General features: G+C 51.5%; 11 protein-coding genes across 11 annotated transcripts; 5 read left to right on the top strand and 6 right to left on the bottom strand.

The window, feature by feature from the left end:
- Positions 1-2,043: 2,043 nt before the first annotated feature.
- BDZ99DRAFT_499185 (uncharacterized protein) lies at positions 2,044-2,918 on the bottom strand. Its single transcript, XM_033723630.1, has 2 exons — positions 2,453-2,918; positions 2,044-2,391 (listed from the first exon to the last, which is right to left on the bottom strand). The coding sequence occupies exons 1-2, from the start codon at positions 2,835-2,837 to the stop codon at positions 2,333-2,335; spliced, it is 444 nt and encodes a 147-aa protein (XP_033575746.1). The 5' UTR covers positions 2,838-2,918; the 3' UTR covers positions 2,044-2,332.
- A 160-nt stretch (positions 2,919-3,078) lies between these two features.
- On the bottom strand, positions 3,079-4,756 carry BDZ99DRAFT_571669 (ferrochelatase). Its single transcript, XM_033728115.1, has 2 exons — positions 4,425-4,756; positions 3,079-4,377 (listed from the first exon to the last, which is right to left on the bottom strand). The coding sequence occupies exons 1-2, from the start codon at positions 4,656-4,658 to the stop codon at positions 3,346-3,348; spliced, it is 1,266 nt and encodes a 421-aa protein (XP_033575747.1). The 5' UTR covers positions 4,659-4,756; the 3' UTR covers positions 3,079-3,345.
- Positions 4,757-4,898: 142 nt separating this feature from the next.
- Positions 4,899-7,333, top strand: BDZ99DRAFT_463666 (ATP-dependent DNA helicase II subunit 1). The gene is made up of 5 exons (XM_033720122.1): positions 4,899-5,611; positions 5,659-6,511; positions 6,569-6,672; positions 6,870-7,103; positions 7,158-7,333. Exons 1-5 carry the CDS (start codon positions 4,934-4,936, stop codon positions 7,263-7,265), a joined length of 1,977 nt encoding a protein of 658 aa, XP_033575748.1. The 5' UTR covers positions 4,899-4,933; the 3' UTR covers positions 7,266-7,333.
- A 3,993-nt stretch (positions 7,334-11,326) lies between these two features.
- On the bottom strand, positions 11,327-12,845 carry BDZ99DRAFT_389084 (uncharacterized protein; the record flags this gene model as incomplete). The annotated part of the gene is made up of 3 exons (XM_033715609.1): positions 11,327-11,627; positions 12,319-12,335; positions 12,741-12,845. The coding sequence occupies 3 exons, from the start codon at positions 12,843-12,845 to the stop codon at positions 11,327-11,329; spliced, it is 423 nt and encodes a 140-aa protein (XP_033575749.1).
- Positions 12,846-12,994: 149 nt separating this feature from the next.
- On the bottom strand, positions 12,995-13,754 carry BDZ99DRAFT_40012 (uncharacterized protein). The gene is made up of 2 exons (XM_033716164.1): positions 13,527-13,754; positions 12,995-13,470 (listed from the first exon to the last, which is right to left on the bottom strand). Exon 2 carries the CDS (start codon positions 13,407-13,409, stop codon positions 13,041-13,043), a length of 369 nt encoding a protein of 122 aa, XP_033575750.1. The 5' UTR covers positions 13,410-13,470; positions 13,527-13,754; the 3' UTR covers positions 12,995-13,040.
- On the bottom strand, positions 13,357-13,915 carry BDZ99DRAFT_571672 (uncharacterized protein; the record flags this gene model as incomplete). Its single annotated transcript, XM_033728116.1, has 3 exons — positions 13,357-13,470; positions 13,527-13,677; positions 13,728-13,915. The coding sequence occupies 2 exons, from the start codon at positions 13,913-13,915 to the stop codon at positions 13,530-13,532; spliced, it is 336 nt and encodes a 111-aa protein (XP_033575751.1). The 3' UTR covers positions 13,357-13,470; positions 13,527-13,529.
- Positions 13,916-14,352: 437 nt separating this feature from the next.
- Positions 14,353-15,594, top strand: BDZ99DRAFT_463669 (uncharacterized protein). The gene is made up of 2 exons (XM_033720123.1): positions 14,353-14,955; positions 15,132-15,594. The coding sequence occupies exons 1-2, from the start codon at positions 14,816-14,818 to the stop codon at positions 15,187-15,189; spliced, it is 198 nt and encodes a 65-aa protein (XP_033575752.1). The 5' UTR covers positions 14,353-14,815; the 3' UTR covers positions 15,190-15,594.
- A 1,137-nt stretch (positions 15,595-16,731) lies between these two features.
- BDZ99DRAFT_389121 (uncharacterized protein) lies at positions 16,732-18,073 on the bottom strand (the record flags this gene model as incomplete). Its single annotated transcript, XM_033715613.1, has 2 exons — positions 16,732-17,557; positions 17,607-18,073. 2 exons carry the CDS (start codon positions 18,071-18,073, stop codon positions 16,732-16,734), a joined length of 1,293 nt encoding a protein of 430 aa, XP_033575753.1.
- Positions 18,074-18,954: 881 nt separating this feature from the next.
- BDZ99DRAFT_571674 (CAF1-domain-containing protein) lies at positions 18,955-21,410 on the top strand (the record flags this gene model as incomplete). The annotated part of the gene is made up of 3 exons (XM_033728117.1): positions 18,955-19,509; positions 19,727-20,354; positions 20,555-21,410. 3 exons carry the CDS (start codon positions 18,955-18,957, stop codon positions 21,268-21,270), a joined length of 1,899 nt encoding a protein of 632 aa, XP_033575754.1. The 3' UTR covers positions 21,271-21,410.
- Positions 21,411-21,874: 464 nt separating this feature from the next.
- BDZ99DRAFT_389274 (uncharacterized protein) lies at positions 21,875-22,698 on the top strand (the record flags this gene model as incomplete). Its single annotated transcript, XM_033715624.1, has 2 exons — positions 21,875-22,053; positions 22,182-22,698. 2 exons carry the CDS (start codon positions 21,875-21,877, stop codon positions 22,696-22,698), a joined length of 696 nt encoding a protein of 231 aa, XP_033575755.1.
- A 731-nt stretch (positions 22,699-23,429) lies between these two features.
- On the top strand, positions 23,430-24,816 carry BDZ99DRAFT_444593 (uncharacterized protein; the record flags this gene model as incomplete). The annotated part of the gene is made up of 3 exons (XM_033717892.1): positions 23,430-23,668; positions 23,781-24,448; positions 24,611-24,816. Coding segments are annotated over 3 exons (1,113 nt in total), but the record flags the coding sequence as incomplete, so codon positions are not given.
- Between the last annotated feature and the right edge of the window lie 1,334 nt (positions 24,817-26,150).

The raw sequence follows: 26,150 nt of genomic DNA on the forward strand, positions 1-26,150 counted from the left end.
AGCGAAGTTGTACCTCGTTCGACTCCCACCTCAGAGCCCTTGTGTAGTGGAGTAGACAGCTCTACAACCCCTCTGCCGCGTCAATACAGCACTTATGCCAAGTGCTCCAGGGGTGGAAGGTCATCGGGGAAGTCTGCGAGTAGGTCAAAGAAATAGAGGCGTGGTGAAGCCCTAACTCGGGAGTGATCGTCGGGATGGAATCTTCGAATCGAGCTTCTATGAGAGACCTTCTGGGACTAAGAGGTTAATATTCTTTTCGAGTCCTATATTTTGTGCCTTCTCTTTCCGTTTGGATGGATAATTCACGTGCTGGGGACACTGAAGGGTCGAATCTTGTATGACCGAGCTTCTTCCTTAGATAACGATCGCAACGTGTTGGGTAACCCGTAATGTTCACCGTGATTTCTAAAGACTTCCAGTCTGAGTCACATGCTTCAAATGGTGGTTAGGTATCAGTTGTGGTGATGTGATCCGCGTTCTTCTGTGCGACTTGCAAGTCTTGTCCACTTGCGCCACTTCCCCAGGCTATTCTCGCCCTCCTCCACCAACCAGTCTACTACAGAGTGCAACTACCAACCACTTTACAGGACCTCTTAATTGCATAAAGCGTATAACACTCCTTGCATCTCCTTAGATTAATGCAACTAGAACATTTGCGTAACCCGAGAGAAATCATCTTACACCCTTACTAGTCGTAGAACAAAGCCACCACGCTTTTGCTGTTAGCACTGTCGCTAAGAGAGAATATCTTTACAAGCTTATGCGTTAATATTAGGACGAGACTACTCATAACCCCCTTTTTTGCTGCGTATAACCCCCCCTAGATTTAGCCTAGCTCCGGCTCGTAACAACTTTATTTCACCAATTATGCTGTCGCTTAGGTGATAATGATGTTCAATAACGGGTTTTAATTCACCAATACAGCACCGGATCTCTCCACCAGATCTCTCCGCTAGACAAGCCGGCACCCTAACAGTAACCTAGGGCTCTATTTCCTTAGTCGCTAACAGTTAACCAGCCCTAGAGGACGCCCCTCTGTCTCCTCCTAAGGAGGAAGCTGTTTATAGTGAAGGAGCCGATGCAGCAGGAGGATATTCGGGTGTAAGATCTTGGTACAATGGTGTATACGGCGTTTCTTTCAATTAGCAATTGAGAGGCGGCCATCTAGACGCTTTCCGCTTCTAGGCTAGCTAGAGTAGATGGAGTGAATAGACTGTTGTTATTGTATATATATACATCTTATGCGATTCGTGTATACATCCTTTCCGATTTGTATAGCCTTGCCGTTTTGTATAGCCTTGCTGTTTTGTATAGCCTTGCTGTTTTACGCATCTAACAAGCGAGTGAATATAATTGGTGGAACAATATTAATACGGGCCGGAGCTAGGCTAAATCTAGGGGGGGTTATATGCAGCAAAAAGGGGGGTTATGAGTAGTCTCGTCCCAATATTAACCGTAAAGCCTAACTAAATTCCGCGTCTAGGCCACAATATCGCGATGCCGCTTAGAATGACGCTTTTTAGCCGTCTGCAGACCGGAGCGCGGCGGCATTACAAAACCCCGCTAAAGCCACAACCTTCCACCTGGGCAGATACTTGACAATAACATTCAGTACGTACGACACACCTGAATGGAAGATTAGATCACCGCTCATCTGTCCTCCCTTGAGGTCCACGGGCTGCCGGGAGAGTTCCTTTGCCTGCCATGATCATCGATTCATGATAAACGCCCGTCCACTCAGCCCTATTATATTTCGCTTCACTTTGCAAACCCTCTAATACCACCCGACAGAGATAGAAGTACAGCGCTCCATGATCCCGTTACATTTTGCGACTCAGTAATATAGTAGTGCAGTGGGTAGTGGATGCCCGGACTTTTTTCTGCCTTTTGGATTTTTGGGTCCGAGTCCAGGTGTGTGCTTCCCTTCTTTGCTCTTGGGGCTTGGGCAAACGAGCAATGGGACTATAGTAAATGGTTGCTTGAGAGGCTTAGTGGACGTAAGGTTTTAACTTTAAAGCAAATCGGGAATGCATAGAGTGGTATGTAGCAGATTTTTATATTGACGGAGTGTCATCTATATCGCGACCCTATGGAGGTCATGTCAGACCAGCAGCCACGCAATTGAAACCCGTTATGCTAGAGACTCGCCTTAGCTACCTTTCACGTAGGAAGGCAGAGACCTCGATAGCAAAACCCTGCAAAGACAAAAAGCCCGACCCGCTGCAACCGTAGAATGAGCCCGCACTTGCACTGCCATTGCCATTGCCATTATCAGCACTCCGAAGACCGTAAGTGCAAGCCTTCTGACAGACGACTCGCAACTCTTGGCCACTCAGCCCTGGAAATTGATCGAAAGAGTCGAGTTGTCGCAGATGAAGAGCGCCGCACCCACTACGTTCAAATGTCAGTATTCGATCGCAACTCCAGATACCGCATGAAAGTCTGCACTTACACGCAAACTGATCATCCGTCCCGCCACACTGGCTGCTCACAAACGATTTGAACCATTCCTCACACTTCGCCGCCGTGAGGTAGTTGTCCTTGCCCATGACGCACTCTTTGCCGACGAACACCTGCGCCATGATGTTGCCCTCCGAGCCGCGGGAGTTGGCGAACGGGCCCTTGAGCGGCGTGCACGTCGTGATGGCGGCGCAGGCTTTGGAGATGGCGGACTTGGCCTGGGACATCGGAACTTTATTGTACCAGCAGTTGAGGCGGGTGGCGTAGTTGTATTTGAAGCAGGCGTCCGGGTCCTCGCGGGGTTCCATGGTCAGCAGGGAGGCCAGGGAGGTGGTGGCAAGGGCCACGAGAGCGGTGATGAGGGCGAGGAAGCGCATTGTAGATGCTGATTGGGTTGGTTGTTGTATGTAGGTTGTGGGTGATTGTGTGGTAGATGGTAGCGAGAGAGTGTGGTTGTAAGTGGTTGAGGAGCTTTTGTAGTTCAAATAAGGTTTAAGAAGGTGGGCAGGATGACGTGGGTGAGACGTGAGGTGAAGGCGCGTGCAGAGTTTCTTAGAGAAGGGATGATGGGGTGTGGCAACTACGAACGGCGCTAGCCGACCGGAAAGTGAGAGTAGTCGGGAGTGGAAAGAGCGAAGGGCTATATCTCCAGCGGCATCGTTTATCAATGCATCCTCCATGATTCTTTGTGTAAGACTAAGAAGTCTAGATATGCTGAGAGGAATCTTTGAATAAGGATAAAATGCGTCTGGTAGTACCAAGTACACGGTACCTTACATGACAGGGGCTCTGTGTAATGTGACCTGACACACGTGACTCAGGAACTAGTCACACTTACTTTTGATATAGAAATCGCATTACATATGGATACAGTTCGTCAGTACGCTACAAATGCTTCTGCTGTCCTGCGAAAAACTTTTTCGACTCCAAACACCTCTCGCTCACACAGCCTGGGCATCTCAGCCCCATCTGCAGACTGCACGCCTGTCCGGCCTCGAGATGATCCTTCGCGATATCTGCCAACGCCTGGATGAAGATTGGATTCCCATTCAAGCTCTCTGCGCGCTTGATGCCCTCCTGGCCTGACTCCCCGATGATCTCTTTGTCCAGCTCGTAGAGGGTTTCAATGTGGTCGCTCGTGAAGGCGATCGGAATTAGGATCATGTCCGTCTGACCTTTCTTGATTAGATTCTCGACGGTGTTGCTGGTTTGCGCGCCAAGCCAAGGCTGAGGCCCGACTTGCGACTGCCACACCAACCGGTACTGGTGTTTCATTCCAAGGCGTTGCATTACCGCATACACGGTGGCGGCGACTTCGGCGGGATATGGGTCGCCACGGTTGACGACTGTCATTGGGAGGCTGTGGGCGGAGAATAGTAGGATAACATTGTCGCGTTTTTCTGGTGGATAGGTCGCTAGTGTCTTCTCAATGTTGGTAGCGAAGGCTTCCACCAGGCCAGAATGTACTGGCCAGCGATCAATTACACTCCATTTGATCGTGCCTTCAGGCTCAACCTCGCCAGTGGTGCGTTTCCCCTCTAGTCGAGTTCGCCATTTCCATAGCTCGTTGAGCGACGAGCCAGTTGTAGAGCAGGAGTACTGCGGGTACTGCGTGAAGGCTACCGCCCTACCACCTTTCCCAGCACCGAAGCCGTCAGCAATAAGCTGCTGATACATCTCCTCCGTCAGTGGAGCAGCATAACGGAATGCGACGTAAGGCTTGTGCGGTGCCGTTTCTGGCGAGGTCTTGTCGAGAATCTTGCACATCTCGGCGGCCTGGTGTTCAGACCACTTGCGAATTGGCGAACCCCCTCCGATCTCCGCATACTGCTTCTGTATCTTGGGCGTCCGACGGTTCGCAATGTAGGGACCGATGTAATTCTGGAGGCGTCCTAGCGGAATGAGGTCTGCGTCGGCCTGGGAGAATTAGCGTTTTGCGGCCGGAAGTGGTTGGGATGAAATACAAATAGGTTGCTCAAAAAGCTCTTAACCTCGTCTACCGTGGACGGACCGCCCATGTTCATGAAAACTATGGCCGTGGGCCCCTTGGATCCTGTAGCATTTTGTGCCACTGGCGGAGCTACATCTGCGTTCCATCTTCGCTGTGGCGCGAATGCCGAGGCGACTGGGGAGAATTGCGCTGAGATTTGGGCCGGCGCACGCCTGGACAGCTGTAGTAGAGGATTGCGGAGGGCCATGGTGTTGCTGGAGAGAAGTTACAGGTGCTCAGGACATGGCGGAGGTGAATTGAAGCTGGCAGAGTCCGGCCGGCTTTCCTTCTGTAGTGTAAGCGCCTTCGCAGGGATCGTGAGTGGTGACGACGTTGCGGGCTGGAATGCAGCGCCGAGCTTTGCCTTCATCACGTGACTGCGCATGGGAAGCGCGATTGATGCCTAGCGACGCCTCAACTTCATCCCCCGCCTACGTCAACTCTTACTCCTCACATTCCCACCTCACACAGCCAACAATCTCAATGGCAGAACCGACTGACGAAAAGCGCCGCCACGGCGAAGAAGAAGAGGACGATGACGAGGAAGAAGCCGACGAGTCGGGCTACAAGACGGTCAAAGACGCGGTGCTATTTGCGATTGATGTCAGCGACTCCATGCTCAGGCGCCCGCCTCCTTCAGACGACAAGAAAGCAGATCGCGACTCGCCGACGTCTGCTGCGCTGAAATGTGCGTACCAATTGATGCAGCAGCGCATCATCTCTCACCCAAAGGACATGATGGGCATTCTGCTGTTCGGCACCGAGGACACCAGGTTCGACGAGATAAATTCCGGAGACCAGTCCTATCCCCACTGCTACCTCCTAGCAGATCTGGATGTTCCGGAAGCAAGCGATGTCAAGCGATTACGTAGTCTAGTTGAGGATGAAGAGGAAGCAGCAAAACTCTTGGTTCCGGCCAAAGAGGGCGTCACCATGGCCAATCTCCTCTTCTGCGCGAACCAGATATTCACGACAAGGGCACCCAACTTCTCATCAAGGAGATTGTTTCTCGTCACAGACAACGACAATCCTGCGGCCGACAAGGGAGCCAAGGATAATGCTATCACCCGAGCGCGAGATTTGTACGACCTGGGCGTCATTATCGAGCTCTTCCCAATCTCAAAGCCTGGAGTGGGCTTTGATCGCGCCAAGTTCTACGATGTAGGATATAAGCAGATCCAGTTCCCTTCTTGTACTAATCCTCGTAGGACCTCGTCTACAGTGCCTCTCCGTCAGACCCAGACGCACCCGCCCCAATATCTTCCGCAACCAAAGTCTCATCCAGTGGAGACGGCATAAGCCTACTCCAATCTCTCATCTCTTCAATCAACTCGAAAGCCGCTCCTCGTCGCGCTTTATTCAGCCTTCCCTTAGAACTAGGACCAGACCTCCGCATCGGTGTCAAGGGCTATGTGATAATCAAGCGGCAAGCGGCTGTGAAGTCTTGCTACATTTGGATGGGTGGAGAGAATGGCGAGAAGAAACAACTTGCCGTTGTCAACACGATGCCGATGACCGACGACAGCGTACGTGCGGTGGAAAAGGTCGATCTTGTGAAAGCATACAAATTTGGAGGTGAAGCCGTCACTTTCCCCCCTGAACAGATCAAGTTGATACGTCAATGCTTTGGGGATCCCATCATTCGAATCATTGGCTTCAAGCCAGTTTCCATGCTTCCAATATGGGCAAATACTAGGACTCCAACCTTCATCTATCCTTCAGAAGCGGACTACATTGGTTCTACCCGCGTCTTTTCGGCACTTCAACAGAAGCTACTAAAAGACAACAAAATGGCGCTAGTGTGGTATATCGCTCGGAAGAACGCTGGGCCAGTGATAGCCGCTCTCGTGCCCGGAGTAGAGAGACTAGGTGAGGGAGGCGAGCAAGTAATGCCGCCTGGTATGTGGCTTATCCCTCTACCATTCGTGGATGATATTCGGGACAACCCGGACATCTCTCTTGTGAAGACGACAGATGACTTGACAGATCTGATGAGGAACGTTGTGCAACAGCTGCAACTGCCAAAGGCAATATATGATCCATCGCGATATCCGAATCCTGGTGAGTATTTTCTTTACGGTTGGTTCTCGTTGAGTGAAAGCTGACAATAGGTATCAGGATTACAATGGTTCTACAGAATCCTCCAATCTCTAGCTCTGGAAGAAGACATGCCCGAGAAACTGGAAGACAAAACAGTGCCCAAATACAGACAGATCGATAAGGTGAGCAATTCAGGTGCATTTTGCGTCTTTTGTTTATCCTTAGTGTCTCAATCACCAACTTTTCCTGTTGTTAATTCTTTGAGTACCCATGTACCCAACTTTCTCTAGTGCATTATCACGTGCCCGTCACGTGCCGCCTGTATAATGCAGACAGGGCAGAAAATACTTCGAACATTGCTGACACGATTTCTATCTAGCGCGCTGGCGAGTTTGTTGTCGAATGGGGCCAAGCCCTCGAAAGTGAACATGCACTACGCTTGAAGAACCGATCCAATGCTGCCGCGTTGAAACGTGAATCCGCCACCGACAAGTTATCTGGCCCGCTACCAAAGCGAATCAAGACCGAGCGTGGAGCAACACCCGCTGGAGAAGATGAGGCGGATTCAGACGAGAAGATGCTACGATTTCGCAAAACAGGGGCAGTGAGAACGGTAGGCAGATGCATATGTTTCCTGTGCAGTTCCCGGTGCTAACATGTTGACCAGCTTACGATGGACAGGCTGAGGAAGTATTTGGGTTCCAGGGGCCTTGGAACCAAGGGCAAGAAGGGAGATCTTGTTCAGAGGGTGGAGGAGTACCTAGAGACAATATAAACGCGTAGGTCGAGACAACGGCAAACGGCTACGTAAGGAATTAACGAAGTTAACAATGCTTTCGGTGTATATGCAATGTCCTATCTATGCGATTACTTTTGAGACTATGGAGGCAACCTGTAGACCTTCTACACATACCTCTCACTCCGCCATTCTCAGTCACATCTAGCAAGCAAACAGCCCACAGTCCGCACTGGTTCTCTCCTCCGAAATCCCCCACCCCTCAACCGCCACACCATCGAAATACCCACTGAACCACGCAAAAGTATCCGCAATCGTATTCGCCGGTGTCGGGTCCGTCAGCAACGCCGTCTCCCCTGACTTCCACGGCGACCGCACATCCAAACTCAGCTTCTTGCCCGGCACATCCAACCGATAACTCGAATAGTACGTGATATTCGACAGCTCACTCACCCACGGGTCCGCCGGGTGCACACCCCCCACGACCGGGTACACCTCGTGGTGCCCGTCCGGGTACATGATCGTGGCCAGGGACGCCTGGTTGTACTGGCTCACGGGATTCGTGATGGTGGCCTGGATCTTGATGCCGTTGTCGAGCAGGATGACGTACGCGTGCCAGCCGCCCGCGGCGTACGACGGGCCCCATTGCATGTCGAACCACGCCATGCTCTGCTCGGGCACGATGTCGACGGTCTCGTTGGCAAAGTTCACGAGGGTCCCCGTCACGTACGTCTCGGGGTAGTCGAAGGCGTACGCGTAGCCGGTGCCCCAGATGTAGGCGGCCGCGCCAGCTTGATACAGGTTTGGCCCTTTGGGCACGTAGGTTAGGTTGAAGCGCGCGGAGGGCTGCGTGCTGGTTACGTAGAGCTCGGAGACTTGGTCGTCGGAACGCGCGCCCGTGGTTAGGATGGGAGTGGAGCCGTAGAGCTTGGTGTTAGAGAGCTGGCCGTCGTAGCTCCAGGAGCCGCCGAAGATGTGACCGTTGGTGATGTCGGTGTAGGAGATGGAGGAGAGTTGTTTGGTGGAGCCGGCGTTGGTGGTGGTGGTGACGATGCAGTAGTCGTTGCCGTCCGAGGCGTGGAGGAAGTTGGCGAACCAGTAGGATTTTATGCCCGTGGCGTTGTAGGTGACTACGTTGGTGACGTTGGGGGCGCCCACGTTGTACTGGGTTGGTGGTTAGTGTGTGGCTGGGGTGGTGAGGCTTGGGGGGAGGAGGGAGTGGCGTACGGAGTACTGGTACTCGAGGTTGCTACGGTCTTGGGCTGTGCGGAGGAATGCTAGGGCGGGGGTGGTGAGCAGCGCTAAGGCTGAGAGGAGGGATGAGATTGGAGCCATGGTGTAATGAATGCTATATTCACGGTCTGAAGAACCTATGGATTTGCTTGCACAGCTTGGGGAATGAGTAGAAAGGGTACATTCCCTCTCTTTTATGTTCTTCATTGGTAATTACTCCTCTTCGTCTATATGCTCACCGGCTATGCGGATATGATGTCGAACACAATCACACTATACAGCTTGGCACTCGCCATCGCCAGGAAACTAGTATTGTCGTGCATGCATCTTAGTCTGACAACGACGAGTAATGATGCAGTAAAATACTTGTCATTCAAAGACCTCACCCTTATATATATGCCTAACCCTCCATAAGCTCGTGAACACACGGTACTTATGCAACAATGCACAAAAAAAGAACCCCCCAAGCCTCTTTCACACCCTCACACCAAACACGAAACACTACCATCAAGTCGTCTCCAGCGGCACCGGGACCCTGCATCATACCAAGCATTACCCCTGCCACCTCCCCTGACGCTGCATCCCAATACAGGCAAGCTCTCCCGTTGAGCAAAAATTTGCCCGGTTCCTCTCGATCCGGGGTAAGTCGATCGCGGCTCTCCAGTGGCGCCGCCCAAAGGCGGGGAAACTCTGGGGATTGAAGGTGTGCCTTAAAGCCGGTGAGCGGTAGCTCGGAGCTACGCTGATCCGGCGAATAGCGGGCTCCTATAGGCGGCTTAAGTGCGTCAGGTAGTGGGGAGTATGGAGTCGGGATTTTGGTGGAATTGTGCTGTGCATAAGCGAGTGTGAAAGTTGTGACGAGCGGGGAAGTGTTGGGTTGATGGATTCCAGGGTTGTGATGAAGGGGGGTTTGGAGGAATGGTGTTTTGGCGTGACTCTGTAGGAGTATTGGTGACGAGGGTTTCAGGTTTTGGATGGAATGTGAGAGATTGTGGTGCTTGAAACCTTTATACTCATGGTCCTGGGGTCAGGGTTGTGGAAGGCTGGCGTTGGCAGTCCAACACGTGATGGTCACGCGCGAAATCTGGATGCGATGATCGCTCAAGAGTGCCAAGAATACTTTTTACCAAATTTGTTCACCATTCGACTTCACAATATCAATACCATTTAGATTCATTGGCTCATGATGATCCAGAGCTGTGCTTTAATGAACCAATTGCTCCGTTGAACAGCATTTAAGTCTTGGCAGTCACTTCATCCACTGGAGTCCCCCTACTTGATCGATTGGAGGACACCCTTGGGTCGCTCATCCGCGTACTATTCGTTGTGCTTGCTTTTATGCGAGAGCGAGAACCATTTTTGTGACCATTATCGCACTTTCAAGTAGAGCAAGCCTAAGAATTACTCGCCTCGTCCAGTGATGTTAATAGACTGGGGTGGACTGGATAAGGCCTTGAATTCGTGCAATCCACTAGAAACTACAGCAGACTCTAGGGTGTCCAAGAACTCTACGAAAAAGCTAAGAGATACCTAGAATTGCTATTTTAACTATGATAGCGCGTAAGTAGAACGGAAACGTTACGTGAAAATCACGTGGCTGAGATTTGCTGAGCCTTACCTCAACAACATTATAACACCGGCCTCAATACCCTATATATATATCATTACGGACCATTAGAGCGCCCGGATTATCCACGGCCTTAAATCCACGCAGTCCAAACAGAAAGTCAGTCCGGTTCGACTTTACTCTTCGTCGTTCACACAAGCTCAAGAGAGTGCTGGTCCCCGTCAGTGGTTAAATCCCACCCAACCAGCTTTCCGGGAAATATCATTGGCTCCATATCTTGCCACGTATAAGGTGGTCCTCCGGCAAAGGTGCGTGCTCCGTCGTTCAGCACTTAGGGGGAAAAGTATCGTTGTTGAGCCTTTCGAGCATCGATAACGAATTAGGGAATACGGCATGTGAGTATTAGGAGCCTTGTTAGACTAGAAAGAAAGACGCACATGAACACGAGAAAAACGTTCGTATCCCCAGTACCCTTAGGGGTAGAAGAAAAGGTAAAAGTATCCCATTGGCAAACCACATAGGTCAAGACGTCTATCCAAACTTAGGTTTTCATACTAGGGCCATTATTCAACACAGGTGGTTTACAAATTCGTGGTATGTACAAAGTGGAAGAAAGTATGCTGACGCACTAGCTCTGAGTAACCACTTTGATCCACAAAAGCACGAGTGGTACATAACGCCCATTCTTCGCGGCCGTTCAATCCATCCTCGTTAGTGGCATTGCCATGGCGTCCAGTGTCTTCCGCAGACCCAGACAGTCTCACAAACATGCAAAGTATCGGCTTTAATGGCTTTGCGGCATCAAATAAGGTCTCTAGACACTCGATCCAGACCGGCATCGTCGAATTTAAAGCGTACCAGTACGGCGTCGTAACAGCTTCAAGTGCGTCGACATAGAGTAGATACAATTCGGTCTTAAGCGGAAATTTATAGGGGCGCCGAGTCAGTCAATCAATCAATCAATATGGAGCTCTACTGACTAAGGTGTCAATTCAATCAATATCGAGAGGCCGTTGACGTTGATTGATTGAATGTTAGCCCTGGGTACCAGGACGCCTGCAATAGCTTGGTTATGCACCGACATTGTATATCGCGGATGCCATACCGGTGCCGCGTCTTCTGCAATGTGGCTAGCGTGGGTCGCTTCAAAGCATCAGATGGCCTCGTATGCGTTTGCCATGAATGGTGGAGGCGAATGCGGTGTCCCGATAAATCTGTTGCAGCGGAGATTCTAGTATTGCCAGTTGGCGATACCGGACACCTGCTTCGAAGGCCAGCTGCAGGAACCACGTTGACACTTCTATTCTTCTTGACATTTGCTAGCAGTGTAAATCTGCAGTCCAGTATCGATTCCCGGCGGCTCGGAGAAGAAAAGCATGGCGTAAGCGTGCAAACGGGATACTAGCTCAAGGAAAGAGTGAATACCGTGCTTCCACATCCGCGCCGGCACTGAGTACTTGTGCAAGACGGCGTAGTGGAAGGGTGCTGAAAGGCGAGTAAAAAAGTCATGATGTTCGTGCAACAAGGTCCTATGCAGAGCGATCAATGGCTGCCAGGAGATATTCGCCCTCGTCGCATAATTCGGAGTAAGCGGAGGGCTACTAGTAGGTGAGGAAGACGTCATTATGCTCATGCCGCAAGGTTCGATGCAGGGTAATCATTGTCTATCAGTCTTCATTCGCCCTGATCGAACTGCCCACTCAGTCAGCTTCCTAGGAAGTGATTCTGGCTCCATATTGTCCAGATATAATATAGTTTCAGGACGTTTCTAGGAACCTTTTTCTAAAAAGGGATTCGGGAAACGACTTGGAACATGGGCTTCCTAAGCGTAGGGTATTGCTTGAAGGAAGAGATGTTTTGGTCCAGTTCCCTGCAAAGGAGCATCTCGTTCTTCACAAGTGCTTAAAAAATGGATCTTGATGCATTGAGAGGAAGGGTATGAAGGACACATTGGGATGTGGGATCTCGTAGTCCCCAGATATACGACCGGAAAGGAACGTAGGGAAAAGGTGAATTTCCAAGCGGACTTCCACTCATGATCGATCCGCCGGAAGAGAAGACCAAACTTCGGATAGGCAAGATGTTGACGTGGAGAGTACAACGAAGCGGCGTTAAAAGACGAACCGGCAGGTAGACCATCAATAATCGACTGTTTCAGAAATTGACATGTAATGTCCGTACGATGCATTATGCCGCCCGAGAGATGGGGCCGACATACGAGTAATAATAAAGCTGCTGAAAGGTGTCTGGGCGAGCTAGGATGGCGAGATGATGGTATAGACCGCAAGACACGTGCTTTTATCCGCCGTCTTGCCGTGGATACCAGAGGCGTGGAAATACAGCTCAGCTGTTCAATCTTGCGATCACGCGGATCTTCGTCCTTGTAGCCATACGGTATCGGCCGAGGTCTCCTAAACATTCATTCTAGGTATCCTCAAATGTGGGCACGGTTTCGTAGAGCAGGGACATCATCTAACAGGCCAGATATATGAAAGACAGCACATGCCCAAGAACGCTGAAGTTGACTTAAGCAGCTCAGGAGGGAAATACGGGCGCAGATTTCCCTAGATGGATCCCAAGCGTCCACATCCTTGCTAGCGTAGATTACTGGGACGCGAGGCCAGTGAAAGAGGCAAAGCCGAGGGTTGCTAAGGAGCTAAGAAGAAGTCATGGTGCTCATGCAGCATTGTATCCGGGATGTGGATTTGAGTGACCTGAATACACTTTGTTTCGACCATGATCAGACCTGCATAGATGGACTTGACTTCAGACGCTAGCTGTTCCTGGAATTTTGGGCGTGCGTCTGGTTGGGTAAACATCCGTTGTGGCAGGAACAGAATAGGTCATTGGGCGTGGTCCTATGACTCCTCGTGGTTCAGAGACGCGCGGTGCGGCCGCTGCGGTAGCCAGATGAGGTCCTAGGCAGCTGGCCTAGGAAAGCGTCCTTGGACCCTTCAAAGGCGTCAGTCGACAACCTCCCAAAGAGAATACCGTGGGCCCTGATAAAGCTGGTATCAATAGGCAGCGAATGCGATATGAGGCATTGGAATGTCCAAGGATAGGATCAAGCAACGTATGGATTGACTCCCGAGCGCGTTAAGGCGAGTGAGGATAGCGAGGTGGTGATGCAGACGACCAACGTGTGAGCTTTTATCAGCGGCCCTGCTATACCAGAAGCGTGCAACTCCGGCCCACGTCTCACGATCACGCAAAAAGAGAATGCAGCGGTGAGGATCTTGATTAATCCACGTCCGGTCGTTGCTCTGGAAGCCGGAGCCGTTGCAGTAGCTCTTGTGCCGCAACGGTGAGGATCTTGAGCGATCCATATTCGGCCGTTGTACTGGAAGACGATTTGCACTGTTGTGCAGAGCTGCAGCGATCATTTTTACGTATTGAACTTAGGTAGATTCGGATGGCAGCATTCACGTGCGCGAAGAAGAAAATCTGGTACTATTTGTTAGAAAGTGTTTCTTGAGACGGAAAAGCATAAACCTGGGTACCATCTATGTCGCTTCTCTCCATCGTTCAACAGTCATTTCCGTGTAGTACCGACATCTTTCCAGATGTAGGTTTGGAGGAAACATTGACTGCGCCGCTCGTCGTCCAGCGAGTGCTGGCGCCTGGGCCTCGCGAGAAGCGTTCGTTGCGGGTCTTGTACGAAATGTCAACACATGCGTTTTCCCACAGTTGACAGAACGTACTGATAGAAGGGGAGTGTATAATCATCGTCTAGGGAGTGTGTAGAGAGACGGCGACGACGTGCCTCTCTCCATGCAAGAATACCGAAGACGAGGCAGCCCACGCCGATGATGGACGCGAGGACGACACCTGCGATATTAATGTTATCGCCGCGAGACTGCGGCTGTAGTGGTGTGCGTGGATCGGACATGACTGGCTGCACTGAATAAACGGGCTTCGAAGACGACCGGTGATTGGTCAGTTGGCTGACTTAGTGGCGTCGAGAATGGCTGCCTACTGAGCACAAATGGACCCGGGGCTGCTCATGCTTTTGAATGCGGGCGCGCGTGCAAGGGTCCGGGGGTTCGTCTTTGATGCGAACCATCTGAGGATATGAGAAGGCAACCGGCCGGTCGAGGATCCTTAGGGTCCGACGCTCCCGGGAGCTGATGGCTGACCAGAAATACGAGCATGGAACGAATGAAATCTCTCCATATGCCGGTGAAGAAGGCAGCCCAACGCACAATGATAGCTCCTTAGAAGGCAATCAGCAGCGTAGGAGGCGAAGTATGCGAGTGTGGTTCAGGCAACAAAAATAAGCAATCAACGCCAGATTCGCTGAAAAAAGTGACTTGCTGTAGAAATGAGAGCTCCTGTTGATACATGCACTACTTTCTTCGCACGATTTCAATCGATATTTCGTGAAAGCTGGCTGATACAGGGGGTGGTCTCTGTTTGGGCGCCTTCAATGATACTCGTACTGTCTTCGTAGTCTCGTAAAAGGCAACCAGAAAGTGTCCGGTTCGCAAAGCTATGTTGCCGCTGCGCCATCCCGCCCTTCATATCAGGCATGTTTTCCACGCAATCAAGACTCTCGAAGCATCTTGCGTCCAGACTTTTCTCAGGGCGCTCCGCAGCTTGCAAACCTGCCTCCATCGGCCCATGACTGGCATTTCTAGCGCCACAGCGCTATAAGTCCCTACTGGCCTCAGGGCAGCCTTATTGAGCAAAAGACACTTGGAACGTCATACACGTTTCTCATTACCTGGAAAGCTCAGGGGACTCATTGATCGACCACAGCCATATTTCTTTCACATGTTGAGAGTCTGTTATGCTTGAGGTAGATTGTGCGAAGCGAAAGGCTGATGGTGGATGGTTCGACGAGTCGCACCTTGCGTTTGCCTTCACCTCTATCAAGGCTAGAGGTCTAGTGATTTTCGGTACACATCTAATGATCCTCGTGACACACCTCTAGTGATTCTCGTTAGACATCTAGTGATCGTTTATAGATGTCTAGTGATAATCAGAAGAGCATAACGGTCAACTAAAATGAGCCGTACCTTATCTAAGACCTCCACCTTTCCCAAACCAGCTGCAGAAGATAGCAGGCGGGATGAAGGACACGGGGCTGATTTCGAAGGACTCACCCAATGGAATGGCGCAGCTTCGGGCCCTTCGGTAACGATCCCTGGTATGCATCCCTGATGAAGTGTCCTTGGTTTGATGATGCACCGTTGGTGGACGCGCCTTGGGTGCACCCTTCGGCAATGCACACTTTGTCCGAGCGGCAACCCATTCTATTGGAGTACGTGTCTTAAGTCAATCTCTAGTACCATCACGCAACCGAGGCGATGGTTGAGTCCATAGGAGCAGCTGCTTGCCTACTCCACAGATATCTAGAGACTAGATCTTTCTCGAAGTGGCATCAAGTCGAGTGCAGAGTGGATCTTGCATGCGACGCCGATTTTTCAGGCGTTGACCGCCGCTGATGCTCGGCTGGATATGATTCCTCTCGCGCCGCCACCGCGGGGTACCGGAGCGGCTGGGATGGCGCTGGCGGGGCCAACGCCATGTGTTGCCTTGAGTGAAAACTGTGAACGGAAATCCAGGATTACCAGCCTTATGGTTAGAAGGTTTCTAGTCCGATGGATAGAGAGTCTCTTGCCTTGCTTAAGAATTGGATGAACATTCTCAGCCTTAGCCTTAGAGATGGGACATTTCCAGCCTTGTGGACAGAACATTCCAAGCCTTGGTGAGGAATTCGACGAACGATCCCAGCCTTGTTGGCAAATCCTTACCACCTCAGTATCTTCAGCCTCGCGGTATATTCGCAGAAAAGGTTTTCAATGATTACGAGAATCAAAATGCTTCATAGACACAGGCAAAAAAAAAGAAATAAGCAGGGGTCTGTACAAAGGAAGCGGCACGTTTGCCAAAAGGTCGATCATTGATTCTGATATTTGGAAGGCTGGAAACTCATAAGCAGACGCCTAAACAAGGGCACAGTATTCTAGGCGAAGTATGCGAACATGGTTGAGGCAACCAGGATCAGTAAATTGAATGTCGAGCATGTCACAACCAACACCAAGTACGCTGAACATGTAAGCTGGTTGTATGAAGGAGAGCTGCTATTGACACATCCAGTTCTTTTTTCTGATGATTTCGACCTATTTGTGATGAAAATTAGCTGATAGCACGTCCCATAGGCTAGACGTGTTTCAGCTCGCAGCTGTAAAATCCGGACCATTGCCAGTACTCTCTCTTACGGCCCGCAAACATCCGTCATGAAATTACCAATTCTAGGACATGGAAACTTGCGGGACCGGGTGGCGTGCGTGGCAATGTGTCGTCCTTCCAACCTCTTAGATGGCACTTGAATTAAAGGAATTAGACCGGTCCAACTTACATCCCTCTTCGAAATATCCTCCAAGCAGCCCTGCCTAGCTCCCTGACCTGTTGATTTGGTGCATTCTGTCTTTCAGTATGTACTCTTGATCATTTGTGCTTTTGTACAAAAGCGGTCTAGCGTGCACGTGATTTTCAATTGCGTGATCGATCTAAACATTTTCGATACCTTCGGTTTTCCTTAGGATAATAGCATCTGCTACCGCAGAACACTTCTCTGACTTCTCGTCCAGCTCTTTCACCATTACTCATGATATAATGTACACCCGAGAACAAATGACCGAGCGCCAAAGACGGGTGGAACATACCTAGGTACTATGCAATGAGAAGAGAAACGGAACATTAAATATAAGAGACCTTTACTCCCATTCCTACCGTCCTCCGCACCTTCTCCCATGCTGCCCTCAATATCCGCTGCACTCGTTCTCTGAGGTCTCTCCGCCCAAACGCAAGAGCAAACGCGAGGATGAAAAGCAGTGTCCGCAAGAAAGCCATCGGATTCTGCGTCATGGACTGCGCCGTGCTGAGGATGAGCGTTTGCATGGCAGCCATGAGATTCGCGGCACGTTTGTATAGTCCTGGCGGTGGACTGATCGCTTTCTTGGCGGGCCTGGAGGCCTTTGACGATGTAGATGGTTGAGGTCGATGTGAGGGGCCAGACTTCTTGTACCCGTCATCTGCGCTGCGCGGCTGTCTCCGGTTCTCCTCTTCCCGCTTCCTGCGCTCGTCCTCTGCACGCGTCTGCTCTATACGTCGGACCTCGGCCTCTTTCCGCCGCTGCTCCAGCTGCTCTGCTTGTTGTTGACGGAGCATCGCCTCGCGGGCTTCCGTTTCGTCTGCTTCTTCGCGCAGGGAGTGTAGGGCTAGGAGGAAGGCTTCTTTACGCTCGTCGTCTAGCACTTCGCTCATGCTGATGAATTCGCGCGCATAGTCCCATTCCGCGTTTCGGGGGAGGACGTGTAGGGTGTAGAGCTCGAGTAGTTTGAGACGGGAATTAAGATCACGAGGTGTGCTAGTTCCAGTAGGTGTATGGGATGGCCGGCGTTGTAGTGATGAGACAATGTGGGAGGATATGTCAAAGGTCGGGTGAGCCGAGGCCGATAGATAGGTTTCGAGCCGTTGTTGGGTGAGCTTTTGAGAGGGCGAGTGCGTGAGGAGGAGGGTTGCTCTGCATAGGGATGAGCTACATACGCCTAGGGAAATGAGAGGCGACTTACAGGTTTATTACTACTTCAGCGTCAACATCACCCTCGTTTCCCGCATAGCCATCGCGAACGACCTCCTCCCACACGCTCCCATCACGACATTTCGAGACCAGTGCTTTCCACCTCGAGCTTCCAAACGCGTGTTTGCCCTCCTCAGCCCCGAGCTCGATGACAGAATTGAGAAAAGTGAGGTAGAAACTCCAGACTTTGATCCGCGTGCCCCGCGAGGCGGCCGCTACTGGGGCATAGTTTGGAAGATCGCCATTCTGCTCGCCATTGACGTATTCGTGCTCTGGTGCAGAGATTACCGGCTCAATTGTCGACAGTGCTTCAGGGAGGCGGCGCGTCAGGAACAGCTGGGCCGCTTGCCGGTAGGCCTTTGCGATCTGTGATGACTGTTGACGGCTGGAAGAGAGCGAGGAGACGGAGGACGACAGCATGCGCGAGGTCGCCAGCGAGTCGTCGTAGGACATGGCCATGGCGAACGAGGTCACTGGGCGCGTAGAAGGGGAGTTGAGCAGCCCATGGCGGCCGTGAGCTGGGGATGGTCGTGTTGTGTCGAGGGTAAGGAATGCTTGCGCTACCTCGGCTCTGTCACCTGCTTGTCGTCTTTCAACCCAGGGATCTCGGAGCCAGCTATTCTGCGGACGGCGCTACACCAGATCAGGCGCAGTCTCCGCTGTCATATGCCGATGATGCTCACATCGAACTGCAGCTCTGATATATATATTCACTCTGTCTTCCACCCCTCGTGGCTGGGTGCCACGTCTCGGCCTTCTACTTCTCTTACCTACTCAGACATTTTCGTAGTGAAGTCAGTGCCTTCATACAATGCCACCCCGCAAGAACACGCTTCTTTGACCCTTCCCGAACACTCGCCTACCGGCTAAGAAAGGCAATAGTCTAACGATCCCGTTCTAGTGACTTTTCATTCACCAATCCACAGCTGTCTCAGCTAGAGAAGTGTGTACTGTGGTCTACCACTGCGTGAAGCGCCCGATAGGATTTTCAGAGACTGAGACAAGGCCCAGGCAAGTCATTTTGACTACCCGGAAACCTCGCTGGGGCATTTCAGACGCCGTCACTACCGATGGTGGTGTTTGCAATTGCCAAACACGGACTCGGCTTGTCAGGCGCTCCCAGACAACAAACAAGACTTCTTGCCCCAGCTTGAAAACCATCGCTTTCACCTCACGTTTCAACCAGTCTCCTTACGGCCTCCCATACCTCCAACTTTCTCAAAGTGAGAACCACCCCATCACTTAGGAGAAACAGCTTAGTGCGCCATATAGCCATAAAACCTTACAGCAAGCCTTTAAACTTCGCACCAAGCCTCCAGCTGGAGTTATCACTATCAACCATGGAGATCGACCGCATCTCGTTTCCGCATCACCTTTTGGGTGTTCTAACAGCCATCTCCGAATCTCACTTTGTATCTATTGACCTCGAATTCTCTGGAATAGGTACTCGACCGTCAAAATCCCGGAAGCAAACGCTCGAAGAACGCTACAAAGAGACCAAGGAGGCCGCGGAGAAGTTCCAAATACTACAAATTGGCATCACCTGCGTCAAACAGGACTACCATGATGAGCACTACGTCATTCGACCGTACAACTTTAATATCAGCCCTTTACTTGACGACCCGCTTGACCAATGGGGCCTTGAACGGAATTTCTCTTTCCAGAGCGGCGCATGCCAATTTCTGCTCCGCCACGGCTTCCAAATGGATCTCCCGTTCACCAAAGGAGTTCCTTATCTTTCTCGCGATGAGGCCAAGCTTGCAAAGCAGTTGGGCTACGCTAAGCTTGACAAGGCAAACATAGCGGACATCGTGTTGAAAGATCACGAAGTTCAGGCCATTTCTTTCGTGGGCAATGTCCGGGAGGCAATCACGCAGTGGAGGAAGAAAGAAATGGTCAGTCTTTTCCCTTTTGCTCCCAATACGTGCCTCGCCACTCATGGGGGAACTTACAGAGTATTGTCGGTGTCATTATTCTTCACCGTTTGAGGTGCCCCAGCAAGCTCAATTTTCCTTTCACAAAGATGGATTTCCCTCTCGCTCAGATATCTCGAAGCCCCTCTGATGGCGCCAAGAAGGTGTTTTCCAGATATATAGAGCTAATGCGAAACAGCGGGGTCGCCTCTACATCACGTCCAACGTAGGCCAGAAAGACACCGACTCCGAGGAGCCTCATTCAATCAGCAACTTCGAGAAGAGGCTGGTCCATCAGCTCGTTCGCGCAGAATTCCCAGATCTGAACACGATCAGCAAGCATGACAGCATTCTTGTAGTACCACTAGACAAAGAGCGAGAGGCCAATCACAGACGGATGCGCAAAAAGAACATCAAGACAGATATTGACAATCGAGTTGGCTTTCGTTGGGTTGTCGAGGCGTTAGTCGGGGGCGATCTCGAGCGGCTAGACCCTATATACATCGCTCAGAGTGTTGCCGGGTATGCCGAATTCGTCGACTTGAAGGGCATCAAAGATCGATTGTATCACGCAAAAGATGCACTGATACGGAAACCCCGAGTGCTGGTCGGGCACAACATGTTCACCGACCTCGTATATTTCTACCAGGCTTTCATTGGCGCACTACCAGATACGGTGGACGAATTCCAGAAAGCGATACACAAACTCTTCCCGCTCATTGTTGATACGAAATACTTGGCAACCCACAACTGTGGGGACATCAGTCCTTTCTCGTCGCTGGAACAGATCGAAGAGAAGCTTCGTCTACAGCGGATACCAGATATACGTAAGTTCTAGCATCCTGGCACACTGCCTCGCCACTGCCATGGGGCTCGCTCTCAACATACTTCATCGAATCTAAACTGCGTCATTTTGAACAGTTGCAGAAGTTGCAGAAGTTGCTTGGCCTCCTCAGGCAGTGCTAGAGCAGCCTGCACAGACGCATGACGAGACACTATGACAGGATCAAACGCTAATACTTCCTAGAGATCCATAAGGATCATACGAAATATGTACAGGGCACAAACTCTTTCCACGAAGCCGGCTACGACAGCTTGCTCACGGCAAATATTATGATTCGTCTTTCGGCAAAACTGGAATCGGACGGCACATATATTGAGGAAGTAGTCCTCTCTGACGAGGACGAATGGTTCGAAGCGTCTGAATACATTACTGGAGGGGTTGCTCCGGCTATCGACGATGCCCCTAGTCCGGAAGAGATTTCGCTACATGGCTTCCGATCCGTTTTGAAACCAGCCAATAGCACATTCAGCGCATCGAATTCGCCCGTCCCCTCGCCAGTCAGACCTCAGAATCCATCTGGCAGCAATAAGAAGGGCAAGAAAGGTAAAACCGGGAAGTTGACAGGAAAGGCTGTAAGCCGTTTTGGTATGGCGACCAGATTTGATCAGCTGAGGATCGAAGAGGAGGAAGAATTGTCGTCCAGTTCCTCTCCGACCCAGGCGCAGAAGACGCCCCCGGTGGATGAATGGGGAAACCAGCCCGACGACGGCTCTTCCTCGCGGGCATGGGACGTCGACGAGCCCGCACATGACCACGAAGGCCCGTATGCACTGCCAAAGGCCGAGGAGAAGGCGCCTATGGTGGTGATGCCGCAGTTTGGATCAGCCTTCTGGAAAGTATACGGAAATAAACTGCGAGTGTTTGGAACGGAGGAGGGAGTTTTGGAGTTGACCGGTTGAGAAGGTCGGTAAGGTGGCAGGGATTATAGCGCGCCATCAAGCTTGATACAGCTGTAGTGCGATCATGGATGCGATTCCCTCGTGAAAGCGGGTGCTCCCAAGGAATGAATTTTTTCCTCGAAGCATCCATCTACAGTGACACTAGAAAGGTGGATTCGTGACCGAAACAATTGCACTGCGCGTGTAGTATCGATCCAGGACCACTGCGCGCCTCTACTTCCTGCTTGATCCACCTCCCATCTTCATTCACTGTCCAAACCCTAGCGATGGCGTGGAGACCGCCTTACCTCCGCACCATTCCCAGACTAGGATCGATCAGCCCACACGTCAGCGCTACCCTTAGCAACCTGGGGCCCCGCGTGCCTTCTCCACCAAACCCATCGCGCCCTCGGCACGCTTAGCCCCGAGTCGCCCAACACCCAACACCACGGATCGGCCTTTGTTCCCTCTGGGAAAGGATGTGCCTTGCGTGACATCTCAAGGCTTGCCGCCGTAGTGGTAGATGCTAGCTATATAATCCGCCCGCCGCCTCTCGCGCTCCACGCATGCCCCCAGCATCCTCACTCCCCGCCTGTCGCCTGCCCACCGCGCGACCGAAGAAGCCATGGGCCTCTTCACCATCCCGCCTCAGCCTGTCAAAAAACTCCAGGGCGACCCGCGCTGGGCGAATGCGTCGGCGTTCGCGAGCTATGCACCCCTAGTCGTGCTCACGCTGCTATTCTTAAGCATCATACAAATTATACTCGGCGCGATATGGATGGCGAATCTGAAGTCATTGAATTTGTATGTCTGGACCCTTCTTTCCCCTCTCCACAGACCCCACAACTTTATCTCAACCCCAACTCATCCAACCTTATCCCGACCTCCAACTGAACTAAAAGAGGCCAATGCTCATTGTTAATGATGTGCAGCCCCCTCATCCTCCAACCCCTCATCGTCCCCTGCCTCTCCTTCTTCAACACCGTCCCCAGCGCCCAGCTGCACCTCTACTCGCGCGCCAACTCCCCCATGACCGCCTTCTGCCTCTCCACCATCCTCTGCCTCTTCTACCTCGTCGCCGCGCTCATCAACCTCGTCGTCTGCTCCCCGGACACCGCCTCCCTACCCGCGCTGTGTCCCGCCGGCACTGTGCATAAGAAGGGTGCGCCCCCGGGGACACGCGATCACTCCGGCCCGCATATTAGCGAGGGGTATTGGGATGCGACGGTGGCGCTGTGGTTGCTGAGCGCGGTGGGGTACGCGATTGCGGCGGGGATGGCGTTTACAGTGCGGTTGAGGATGAAGGGGCGGGAGAGGGAGGGAAGGCGGGTGGGCAAGACGAGGCAAGTTGTCCAGGCGGAGGTGGAGCTGGAGGGGTTGAGTCCGGAGGAGGTGGAGCGGCAGAATGAGAAGGCGAGGAAGAGGTGGCAGAAGCTTTCGGCGGGGTGAGAGGAAGGGGTTTGGCGGAGAATGGATTTGTGGCGGTGGGTGAGGGTCTGATTGGGTTATTGTTGGGGAGACTCCCACGAACGGTGGAAAGAATCAAAGTGCCAGACCTTGCGCCGAAGGAATTTTTCGGGTTATGAACGGTAGACGCGTTACCGGAGAGAACGTAGTTCCTACTACCAGCAATTTACGCAACATTATTGCGCACTGATTAGAGACAGTCTTGGTAATTCGGCCTGTTTCCTGCCGGCTCGTAACTACAGTACGGCTGATCAACTGTCTTGATGTTGTTTCTGTTGTTGGAAGAGACACAATCAGACGCCCTAAGATCACGTGAGTAAGATCACGTGCACTTTAGACTCGATGTACACACAGGGCTTCGTCCACCACCTTAAATTTACAAGCTATGCTAAGAAAGTAGTAATAAGTCCTCAGCTTTCCTTTGATTCTTACAAATGTACTAGAAGTAAAGAAAACTAGATCCCATTTCCATCTCGTCCTCGGTCCTTTCGCCACATGGTACAAATACACAAGGTGCGACTAAGCACATATCTGCCACCTCAACCATACTGCACTTCTCAATAACAGCCTCATTTCGTACTAACGGCAGCCTCCACACGTCGACTGTTTCATCATGGCTCCTACGACAACCTCTATGTTGACGTTCGTGCAGACGGCTACGGCTTCCAATCCCCCCATCGCGGCACCGACGCCGTCATCAAGTTTCGACGGCGATGAATTCTCCAACAAACCTTTTCAGCGACTTCGCTCCGCTGCTCACCCTCTTCGGCGAACAGGTCACACATCAGTTTCTAAGCATGTCAATGGGGTGGGCTGACAACATACTGCTGGCGATGGGCCCATTAGGTATCATTACGACCGTGGTGAGCGCCATACGAGTCGGGGGTGTCAGAGGACTCAAGGCTATTGTCGGAAAGTTTGTTACCACTTTTCAAGCCATCTTTGGATTGGCGTGGCTTTCTGGTAGTCGAAATGACAGAAGATCGTCTAAGCTTCGCTATACGTCATGTCAATGCAGTGCCTATGTCGTCGGTCCGTTGTTGCTCTGCAGCAGAGCTAGCGAGCCACAGGGCGCGCGAAATCAGATTCTCTGCCGAAGCAGAGCTGCTCTCCTCCACCTCAGCCGACGTTTGCGAACTCTGGAGTGGCCAGGAGGTCGTCCGCCAATACGGAACTCCTGACACGAAAGAGATGATCATTGTACTAGAGAAAACGCCTCGCGTCCTGGGTCTTGTGGACGCTTTCTCAGGCAAATATCTTCGAGAAGCCTCTAATAAGATTGTGAACGACTCCAAGGCTTCCAGCCGTATCTTGAATGAACTGGCGAAAGGCGCTCCAAACTTCACGTTGAATATCCGTGGATCCACGGTTTCGAGATCTGAGCTCTGGTTCTGGACCGCAGTTGGAATTGTTTGTCAAACGGTCGCGCTCGTTATTCCTGCACTCGGCACATACTACTGGGATTGGCCAAAGGGTGACTTCCCCGTCCCTTCCTATGAATATCCGTGTTTTCTCATAGGTTCTACTTTTATCATTATTGGCCTGATATTCTGCTCGCGTGTTATTGAAGCCACTACAGCCGAACATGACTTTGTTCAGCGCAAATCTAAGAAAATTCAGGTGTTGCGGCTTCAGAGGACATGCACTGTTAGCGATCAGCACTTTGAATCTTACGCAATCCTCAATGCGCCTGGAGACGTGCGTCTTAGGACTTCAAGGCCGAACAACTATAGTTTTAGGTTAGTATATCTCCTGCCGATACTCCCCAGCTATAGCTTCTTTCTGTCGATTTTCTCCATCCTGTGAGGTCAAAATCCACTGGCTTATAGTAATCCTCTTCCACATCTCTTAATGCGCGCCAATATTCTTCTGACATCGCACAGCAAAACAGCAGCAGTATCTTTTATGGCGACTATTGCTGGATTTATTTGCCAATTTGTGGGACTTCGAGCGCTCCATTGGTTTGCAACAATCATCCTGCTCGGAGTGACTTTGATAATGACCGGCGCCCGAGCATGGGTACATCGTGGCTTAGTGTCTGACCCTCTGTGTCTCCATCTTCCAGAAGGCCGTGAAATACCTTGGCTTGCTCTGTTCATCACGCGACATGTCCACGTTGTTAGTCAAGAAAGCAAAGATGCCTTTCAGTCAGAGGCACAAATGAGAAAGGACGCAACTATTTTCCGAAACGAATGGGAAATTGTTACCGGAGGCTATCAGGCTAACTTCAAGAAAAATACTACCCCCGATATCCACGACGCCAGCAACGTGCCCCTCTTTTGTGGTGTTAACCCTAGTGCGGACATTGTTGCAGCCTGCTCAATGGGCAAACCATCTACGAATCCCGATAACTATGTGGAAGCCTTGACACTCTCGGTCAGTATGGTGTCCGACATCTCTGACTTAATGCCTAGGCCTAAAGGATCGGACGATCACATCTACCAGCTGTCATTTGCCATAGAGACAGTTTTTGAATTGGTAAACAGCGTTGAAGCACGGATGTTGCCCCTCAAAATTACGGCTCTTTTTTGGTGGCACCAGCGGGTTATTCGTGCTGTGAAAACAAAGCAAACTGGGCCACCAATAAATGAACCTCCGCGCTCTACGCCTGATACAGAGCGTACAGAAGTCTCCTGTATTCCATATCCCTTTATGGTGCACAAGGATGACAACTGCAAGTGGAAAATTGACCAGACGTCCTTACAGTCTGCCTTTTCTCTCTGGACACACAGTATGATATCACGTCAGAAACTGTTTGATCAAGAATACAGACAATCCTATGCTACTGCAAGTCGGCTAGCCAGCCGCCCATACCAAGGATACCTTAGAGTCGTTGGCTACGCTACTAACCAGGGCTCACTTCGCAAACTCCGTTCAACGCTGCATAGATGGACGGGGTTGTCCCTTCATGAAGTTGCCAAGCCTGACAGCACTTTTGGGTGCCTGCCCGGAATACCAAGTCATTTTAAGCCAACAACTCATGTCTGGCCGGTGTTCGGACTTCCGCTTTCCTCGGTGTGGGATGATCTCGGTGCCCCTTCTTCGGACGTTCCCGCATACGAAGAAACTCTGGACCTGGATCCCGACAACCAACCCATTTACACTCCACTAGAATTCGACGGCGGCAACGCGCTGCTGACCGAATTAGCCTTTATATCCAGCAACTCGATAGAGGCAGAGTGTGCAGTAGAACTCTTCGCAAGTTTCTTCCTGGAACTAGCCTCTGAGATCAAAAGCCTCAACGGTACAACTGCCGTCATCGACAACCCCGTTGTCAAAGAGGACTATCCGATTGAAAAAACCATATGGCAGAATTCGGCGATAGACTCCATTGTCAAGGCGATGGTGACGAGCGCCCCGCTTCTCTTTCCAACGGAGTACGCCGCGAAGGTCGCAATTATTCCAGCCCTCGCCCGCCACGATCTACTCACGAC

This window comes from Mytilinidion resinicola, assembly GCF_010093595.1.
Source record: "Mytilinidion resinicola strain CBS 304.34 unplaced genomic scaffold BDZ99scaffold_11, whole genome shotgun sequence".
In the NCBI taxonomy this organism is placed as follows: Eukaryota; Fungi; Ascomycota; class Dothideomycetes; order Mytilinidiales; family Mytilinidiaceae; genus Mytilinidion; species Mytilinidion resinicola.

Coding starts and splice junctions, on each gene's coding strand:
- BDZ99DRAFT_463669 (XM_033720123.1), top strand. CDS start 14,816: ATGCTTGAGGTAGATTGTGCGAAGCGAAAGGCTGATGGTGGATGGTTC. Junction 14,956..15,131: donor ATGATCCTCGTGACACACCT/CTAGTGATTCTC, acceptor CGAAGGACTCAC/CCAATGGAATGGCGCAGCTT.
- BDZ99DRAFT_499185 (XM_033723630.1), bottom strand. CDS start 2,837: ATGCGCTTCCTCGCCCTCATCACCGCTCTCGTGGCCCTTGCCACCACC. Junction 2,392..2,452: donor GACGGATGATCAGTTTGCGT/GTAAGTGCAGAC, acceptor ATTTGAACGTAG/TGGGTGCGGCGCTCTTCATC.
- BDZ99DRAFT_571669 (XM_033728115.1), bottom strand. CDS start 4,658: ATGGCCCTCCGCAATCCTCTACTACAGCTGTCCAGGCGTGCGCCGGCC. Junction 4,378..4,424: donor GCTTTTTGAGCAACCTATTT/GTATTTCATCCC, acceptor TAATTCTCCCAG/GCCGACGCAGACCTCATTCC.
- BDZ99DRAFT_463666 (XM_033720122.1), top strand. CDS start 4,934: ATGGCAGAACCGACTGACGAAAAGCGCCGCCACGGCGAAGAAGAAGAG. Junction 6,512..6,568: donor ATCGCGATATCCGAATCCTG/GTGAGTATTTTC, acceptor AATAGGTATCAG/GATTACAATGGTTCTACAGA. Junction 7,104..7,157: donor AAACAGGGGCAGTGAGAACG/GTAGGCAGATGC, acceptor CATGTTGACCAG/CTTACGATGGACAGGCTGAG.
- BDZ99DRAFT_40012 (XM_033716164.1), bottom strand. CDS start 13,409: ATGATCGCTGCAGCTCTGCACAACAGTGCAAATCGTCTTCCAGTACAA.